This window comes from Opisthorchis viverrini (genome assembly GCF_000715545.1).
Source record: "Opisthorchis viverrini unplaced genomic scaffold opera_v5_7, whole genome shotgun sequence".
Taxonomy (NCBI): domain Eukaryota; kingdom Metazoa; phylum Platyhelminthes; class Trematoda; order Opisthorchiida; family Opisthorchiidae; genus Opisthorchis; species Opisthorchis viverrini.
In genome coordinates, this window is record NW_008751663.1 from 1,366,074 (window position 1) to 1,374,916 (window position 8,843).

At 44.7% G+C, this 8,843-nt stretch overlaps 1 protein-coding gene across 1 annotated transcript in view; it reads left to right on the plus strand.

Moving 5' to 3' along the window:
* Nucleotides 1-8,843, plus strand: part of T265_12614 (hypothetical protein) — a gene marked incomplete at both ends in the record, with an annotated part of 81,274 nt that overhangs the window by 23,856 nt on the left and 48,575 nt on the right. The window contains one exon of the mRNA XM_009164623.1: nt 7,319-7,491. Within this exon, the coding sequence (XP_009162887.1) occupies nt 7,319-7,491 (173 nt within the window). The remainder of the gene's footprint in view (nt 1-7,318; nt 7,492-8,843) is intronic.

Sequence of the window (8,843 nt, forward strand, 5' to 3'; positions counted from 1 at the left end):
GAGGTTCCCGATGCGGAACTTTGAGTGACGCGTAGGTTCAACAATCCCGAGTATCAAAAAGAAGAATTTGGTTCGTAATTCTACGGTACTATTTACGCAAGGGTAAGCAAATGTGTACAACAAACCTCAGTTGTTCACATTCGTAGCGTCGACAAGTTCACAGGTCTGTCACTGACCGACGAAGTGCAGTGTCAACGTCCGCACACCAAACAACGGCGAGCGGAACGATGGCTCAGCAGCGTGGGTTGCGGTCGTTCCTTCCGACAGCGGTCTCGTGATTCTCATTGGACGTGCGATCACACGGAACGTATGAGAAAACAAGCCAAGACAGGCTCAGCACACGGGACATGAACGCACAGGGGTAAGTAGGTCAGCAGCGCACATTCACACAGACACACAGGTCAATACACAAGTGTCGGGAAGGACGGCCTCTGCGGCAAGGTGAGTGGCGGGTTCGAATAAGCAAAGCAACTGGAGATCAAAGGTACATAGACGGAGAAGCAAATGAATGGAGGAATTATCGTAAGGTCAAATTAGATTCAACAATGAGTAACTTTGATGTGGTGGATCTTCGATCCCCCAACCTTGCAGATGACATGCAAGTGAGTAACCAGGGCCGTTTCTGACGTTTTTCATGCACCGTTTTCAGATCATGAGTTCTCAAACTTTTGGTACTTTCAATTCTGAACTGGTTTGAGCACACAACTTAAGGCGGAACAACCGATTGCCTGGCATACGGGGAACATCGCTGAGCCAGCGTAGTGTAGCCGAATCAACGCGTCGATTTGACAAGCAGTGGCTTAGCTGCTAATTTCTGGTGCACGTACTTCATTATTCTCACTCAGCATTCTCATGACGCCACCATGCTCCCATTTGGGTGTGGGAAGCTTGCCTAGTCCGAGGGCGCAGGGAATAAAGCATAACCCTCTGATCCCTCCTAGTGTGACGGCGCCTTTGGAGCGGTGGCAGACGTTAGTTTTATGAGGCCTCGATTGAGTAATGCCTCGACAATCGGGGTCAGTTATTTGGTGACCGTACCTCCTCAAGCGAAGGCAGTATGAAGTCCATAACTACCGGCATGCTAGGCGTTTGGCGGAAACACCTAACTGCTTTCAACCTCCCATAGCAGAGGATCGTACGATTTTATCCATGGACTGCTTCGTAACATGGTTGGTTGCTGCTGTTTGCCTGCTCGCTTTCGTGGTGGCACAGTTGGGACATGAAGATAGAAATTTCGCTGTTTATTCCGTGGGATCATTATGACACTCAGGTCCAACCACCACATCAAGGTGGTAGCTATATACGGATATCTGTATTGTGTTGATTTGGTCACTCTGACTGGCTGTAACTCTTCCGAACTTTTAGCGCGATTTTCTATTCATCCAATCTACACGCTGCATTTTCGAGACCACTCCTTCGCCGGTGTTGTGGATGCGTGACCGATTGGTGGAAACCAGGGGCCCCAGTTTTCCGGTAGAATGACTACTCAGACAACCCACTGGTGCAGCGGAATCAGACGATCAGGACAGCACAACAGCTTCCTGAATCAAAATTTGCGGAACGCCAAGTCAGTGAACAGGAGAAAAGTGGTGTATTCGATTCTAGCTCGCCCAATGAGTGACCAGTAGGTTTTTGCGATCTGCGTCTGCAGTCAGCACTCAACAGCAAACCGTTGGCTGTTCTGCTAGCGTTGGCAGAACACGAAATGTCTGCTGAAACTGCAGAAGTTTGCCGTGGAGTGATGGTGGGCTGACATGCGCTTCCGGAGTGACCTGTCACATTCCGGAAAGTCCGGTATGTTAGTGCGATTCCTTTACGGATAGATGCACGAAATACACATAAATAGGATACGTTTGATCACATCTCAAAACGACTCAATACAACTTATATGAAGTGTATTTGAGACCCAAACTAAAGCCTCTCCGTAGGCCCCTTAGTTTATTGTGGTCGCACAACCAGAGATCTGAGACCACAGATTATGCAAGGGGGTATCTGGTTACCTCAGCCCATACGCACACACGGCTATTTAGCGTTAAACAGTATCCAGCTTTATCTACTTAACGATGGTTACAGAAAATCACTTGTAACACCACTGTTAACCTAAACGGCGGAATTTTCGTGGCACTGAAACAGGACTTTATCGGTTCAGATGGGAACAGTCTGGCAGTTGGACGTAATAGAGTCCGCTTTGGACATCCTGAGGGCTGCAGTAATATCAAGTATTGAACCAAAGCCTGCATATCTCCACATGGTGTTTGAACTGAATCCATTTGCACGAGGATGATCATTGCAATTCATTCCTAGCACCATCGCGAGTTTGCCACACCGAATCACGCAAAGTATTGGGGTATTTTCGCAGATTTTGGTCTGTGCGGTGGCGGTTACGGAACGTCAGTCACAGTACCGTCGCAGGGTGAAAAAGCCAAGGAGGACCTGATAAACGTACTTTACGACCTATTGCTGACGGATGGTTGTGACCGCCCGACCTAATGCGACCAGCGTAAACATGGCCCCAACTGCTGCAAACCGAGTTGGTCCCCAGGCCCAATGGTCTAAAGCCAAGCTTAGCGTCTTCCAGGCCTCCGCCCTCTGGCTCAAAGTTGGCGATCGGTGGACTGTTGGTAGCCCGAGGAGCTCTGGGAAATTTGACGCGCGTTCAATCCTTTAAGTGAAGCTAAGCTGTGCCGAAAAACCTAGAAGTAATGTAAAGTTGTCTTCCTCATCGGGAATCATCAGCAGTGCGCATCTCACGAAACTCTTCAGCTGAGTACGCTCCAAAAGGCCGCCCCGTTTTTCATTTATTACCCCATTAGAGATAAACTACCACAACAGTCCACGCGGATGTGTATTTCGTAGATTGGGTTCACTTTGGGTTCAAGTAGAATGCAAGGTTGACCGAAATTCGAGGACTGCAGCTACCTGATAACTCCAAAGAAAGATAACGATAGTCGTAGGTTTTCGGGGATTGTTCAACAACCCTTTGAATTATGTGCCTTGTCTACCCAAGCTTTTGTCCGCCAGGGTTCCGTTTGTTCGCATTTAGTTGGCCACACAGAATCTGGTTCGGAATCCTCTTCTGGGAAAAATGTTCCATTCATGGCAGGTGGTTGAATGCGATCATTTTTTACCAATCCATCACAAGGTGTCCACCGGATAACCTTCACGTCTAGCACTCATCCAGTCCGATGAACGCCAAGCATCCGCCTCAAGCAGCACACGCGAAAACTGTTCAACCAGCGGAGATTGTGTCGGCACAGTGTTTCCATGCCTCACAAGAGACTTATAGACTGCAGCTTGGTCTCCATCTGCAGACTCCGGTTCCTCCACACCCATTCTCGGGTGTGTAACAGAAGGGACACTGGTCTTAGCAACACGGGATCTCAGCCCACGTTTGACGGTCTAGTCATCAGTTAGTTTGTTGTCGAGGTATCCAAAGTACGTGCAGATGTTCACAAGGTCTGTTCCAGTCTTGATGTGCGGATGAGCGTTATGGGCTTGAACCGGCGATATGATACAACAGCACAACACCCCCTCTCCTTCGCTGGAGTTTGTCTGACTGTACCCACACAATTTTTTGGTGACCTTGTACAACAAGTGGTGTAACCACGGCTACTACTGTGGTAACCTAAGCAAGGTCTCTGTTACTAACTTGATCGGTTGGTTGTTGATCTATTCGCCCAGCTTGACAACTAGCTAGTACGTTTCGTCACAAATCGAGGGCGCATCATCAGTGCGTGCACTGATGTGAACTTGCGCTAACCGGTTATCCATTTGCAAAATCCAGAGACCGGGGGATCTACTTCAGTGCAAGCCAATTTGGCGGATACAATACATAGTATATGCCCCACCTGTAGCTAAAAGAAGGAACTGAGTGTTCAAGCCACAAACAGAAACTCCATAAAATCTACTCCCCTGTATTCTATTGTCTGACTGCTAGTGAGTGGCTCATTCTGAGGTGTGGTATACCAGTGTGCGAACTTTGAAAGTTGGCTTTAACAGTACCTTAACTTCTTCCAAATATTCATACACCGCGGGTGAACTGATGAAGAGTCGAACTATTTTCCAGTTGGTGCTTGTTGCTGTGAGGATGATAAATTGTTGGAGCGCTGTTAGTTTGAATATCAACCAGTTGTTTACATAACTGAACATATACAGAATGAAACTGCGTTGTAATTGAAGGATCCATTCTATCAGTTAATCGAGTTACCAAGTAACGAAGACGAAGGGTGAATACGACACCACGTATAGAACATCATCCTTTTTTATTTAATGCGGCCATTTGATTATCAACGACATTTGGCTTTTGGAGGCAAAGGGTGTTTTTCAATCTATTCAGGTTTTTCGAAGTACGTTGACCAGTGTCGTCCCCGGCCGATGTCATCAGTAGTTAGAAACCAAAGTTAACGATGATGCAAAAGATGCTCAGTTTATGAGTAGAAAGAATTCACTATAGTACATCCTAGGTTGTCGCCAGATTGAGCGTATGCCTCAATGATAGACACAACTCCACTCAAGTAGATACCATAAGCCTACCGACTACTGGTACCCGACTCACCATCGACCAGATATTCATGGTCAGGTTCCGACTGATAAGTCAAAATGGTTGAAGTAACGATGACAACAAATTAAGTATACCAACGGCGAACTATGTTGTTGGCCGATTGCCTGGATTCTCATAATCTCTGGGACTTGAGGACACCCTTCCCACATCCATCATTAGTTATCCCACTTACGAATAATACTTCTGTGGTGCTTGCTGTTATGCTGTCATTGAATGACTGACTAACGTGCTGTCTAACGCCTAATCTGTCAGAAAGCGGAGAAACTACCGAACCGGACGCCAGCCGCAGTTGACGAAGGCTGACACTGAACAAAACTGCATGACCACCAACAGTGTATATAACACAAGGTCGTTTGCTGACAGCTGGTAAATTACAGCTGACAGACGTCACCAAAGGTGATCATACGCAGACTAGCACAACTGCACTTCGTCGACTGCAACAAGTTCTCTCTGATTTCACCCAAATATTTTCTACTGTATAATTCGGAACAAGCCGATGGATTGATCAAAACAACCCATTCAATTGTCCCGATCTTCATTTTGGAATTTGTTGTGGTCGTACGGCTATTTTACTATTGAACCGAGTAGTATCGGCTGTGATTCAATGACGACTCCACTAACTAGACTGATACCGCTGAATACAGGCTCACATTCACGTTACTCGGGCGATTCGAGTGGGGTTACTCGTGCATCTCAGTGCCTCCACTTCGTCCCCTGCGAGCATATACTTTCCTCCTACACGGACGTATTTCATTGCTTCTGCGATCATCACGATATCTATCCAGTAGTCAAACAGCCCATTCTCTGGCTCTGACATGTAATCTTTACGACTTGGTATGGTATGGCACGGTATCTTGCGCTCTCCTTAGACTAGCCTCCAAGAAAACACTACCGACGCTTGCTGTGACTCAGTTTGACGGTTGTGGTTTGTAGGCCATGTTTTGTCTTTTGATTCATCTGGCTAACTTCCTTACATGTGAATGTTTTGTGTGTTTCAGGCTCGAAGGGGAAAACTTTTGAACATCATCCTTAGGGTTTGTCTCACATGAGAAGAACCAGTTAATAGATAATGCGTGAGAGTAACGCGATGCTTATCCTACTCTTGAGTCCTAAATGAAACTATGTACAAAAGTGCAATTTTATATCATCATCTTCCTCATTAAGAGCATCCCTGTCGACGTTGACGCTTCACTGTCGCATAACTACAGGGTTCATTCAGTTCTATTCAAGAAAAGAAAAAGATTGGATGGGCACGAGACTTGTTGCCTGCCTGTCGCAAACACTCTGAGGTACCTGAATGTAGAAACACTCAACAGAGTATTCTGGAAGGATAGGGTTTAATGGTTGTCCGTCAACTGGATCCTAAGGCCACTTTGGGAAAGAAACTCAAACACATGTTAACGGACACTTAGTCGTTTCAACACAAGGTTTTAGCCCCCTCCTAACTAGCTCCGCAATGGAACTGCTTTGGAATGAGACACATGCACACGCATGTGTCTTGCCAATGTGCAGCTGAAGTCACTTTGGCAGGTTGCATAATTTTGCAAACCGTAAACAAAAGTAACTATGAGGAAACGTTTGGAACCGATTAAGAGGCCATCGTCTCAAACGGGTGTGGTAAACAGTCAATGGTTCTATCGCTGGACAAAATTTTGCATCTGACACAAAATCTGAATCAGGCCACTTGAGTAGATTACCAATTCGGTCGCATTTGTGTTAAAAGCGGAAAGTTGCCTAGCTATAAAAGCACCAAATATTTACCAACTCTTCCGAAACCAAGAATGACTCTACTAAAGAGAAGTCTCAACAACAAATTAGTGATATATTCGAAAGCGATTTGCGTTTTGTTGACTATGGTTTAAGTCACTTTACCCGGAGGAAAAGCGACTTGCCGAAGCATCTTCAAAATCTGTATCATCGAGTACACGTAACAGTGAATGAGACTTCCATGTGGTCGTATACAAAATTGTGATGTACTACTTCGGATAAAGGGTCAAGAAAGATGAGTATTGGTCCCCTCTAACTTCGGTCTTTTCCGGATAAATTCCAGGTTATTTTACACTTCATTTCAACAAATTTATCTAAGCAAGGTTTCTTGCATAATTCCTCAATTAAAGTCAGCCAAAAATTATTCCTGCTGTTTTTTTCTCATTAGTTATCTGCAGTAATTCCGTGAAACGATACACTGATCAGTATGCATAGTTTTTCGTTCCCCTCACCATGGGGTCAATACTTGTTTTCACAACCAAACAGAAAAATGCTGATGTATGAACCGTTAGAAGGTTTGGACTCACAAATCTTCGCTTTTTACTGAAGATATTTCCTCGCGGCGGGAAGTCTCTGAGGATGAAACTATACGGTGACTATCCTTTTACCACATCACTTTCATTTACCTAAGAGTAAAATTTTCATCAGGAAATTACGGGATAGAGCTTTAAGCCTGTTTCATCATCATCATCGTCATCATCATCATCGACAGCATGACATCAGTGTTCAACACCGATGCTTCACTGCCGTACAACCATGACCTATTTGAAAGCTTTATTGTAAAGAAAAGAGTAAAGGTGGACAGGGGAGGGACTTAGTGCTAGCTTAACACAATCATTCCGAGGTGCCTACACCTCCAGACATTCATTATGTCAATCTGGTTCTTCTACGTGTGATTTTCTCCAGTTCTGCCACAGTTTGCTTGAATTATTTTGTAGGAACTAAACTTTGGCGCACTCTAATTCCACTATCATCATATATTCCTTGCAGCCGGACACAGCTGAGGCACTTTTGGATGCAACAGTCAGAACACCGTGGTTCACCAATAAAAATGTCGCACGTCGGAAAGAACCAGTGGCAGTAGAAGTTATGCGAGGAATCACAACAATAAGGCAGCAAGACCACTTGATGGAGGCGGTAGAGGCGTTGGTTCAGCTCAGAAGGTATGTGACAATTCTCAATTTATGCACTTATCAAGAGATTGTCAACTTACCGTGAGCATCTGTCACCATTTGTATACCATGATTCAACCGTTTTATTGTGGCTGAATTCGAAGCACATGCCTCAAACGAAAAAAAATAATCAATGTTTAAGGCGCATTATCCGCACGATGCTATTATCTGCAAAACCTTTACAAATGGAATAAACCTTTTGCACCAATATGTTGCATTTTGTTGATTATGTGCTCACACGAAAAACCATCCTAATCTGCATTCAAATTTTTGCAGCACACCAAATTACATTGTCAAATGAGCCAATCATACTCCTGGCGGAAAAATCTGGTGGAATAATTTTCAAGCATTGCTGAGAACCCGGGATGACTAAATGGGGCTCATAAGTTTAGACTAGTAATCTGAACTCATTTACCCAGTTGCTTTAGTCCATCAGGGACACGCAATAGCTTTCGAAATTTCAATTCCGTTGTGCGAATACTGAGCGCCCGCACACAGAAATTGTGCAAAACTATCTGAATCTTCCGCGTCAAGATAATGGATGGGAAAGGTAGTTTATTATTATTCACATTGCTTGCATTCGAACAAACTTCTTATAGAGTCCTGCGCAATTACTATGGTCAGTTCGCACCAAAAAAGGGAAGTCTCGGCCATGGATTTCATTCCCATTGTAGTTCGTCAACAGTGCGCATCCTTGTCCCCTGGAGATATAAAGTGAGAGGTAAGAGTGATACCAACACTTCACCACAGCACGCTGGACGTACCGGAATTATCATATCTTAACAGTCAAACGTATTCACACTTGAGTGATACTCCATGAATTCCGTTACCAGTTGCAAGAAAAATTAGTTTACATAGTAGTAGACTCAGTAACAGAATTGGATCACCCATAGGCTCATGATCATTGTAGCTGGATGAGGCGAAATATTCAGCATTTAGAACTTGACTAACAACATATGGCAGGCAACTACTGGGTGACATAGTCTTATGTAAATTATTGCTTAGGCGCCTTCAACGCCTTTGAGTTCACACCGTTTTGAGTCTGCTGGTTGGTCGAGTCACTTCAACGTGATCGTCTCTTCAGTACTCGATGATCTGGGACCATCTGAGCGTTTGTCGGCTACGTCCAGTCAGTGGGTGAAATGAGGTAGATGCATACAAAGGGGAAATGAAGAAACCAAAAAAATATGCGCCACAAGTAATATGGCCTCCTGAAAACTACACAAAATCTGCCAAGTGACTAGTGCCATATTACAAACACAAATTTTGAGTTAACTCTCATTGCACAGGGTGGTGGGTGGTATATATATATATATATATATTTCACATCTCGACGCTTTTTT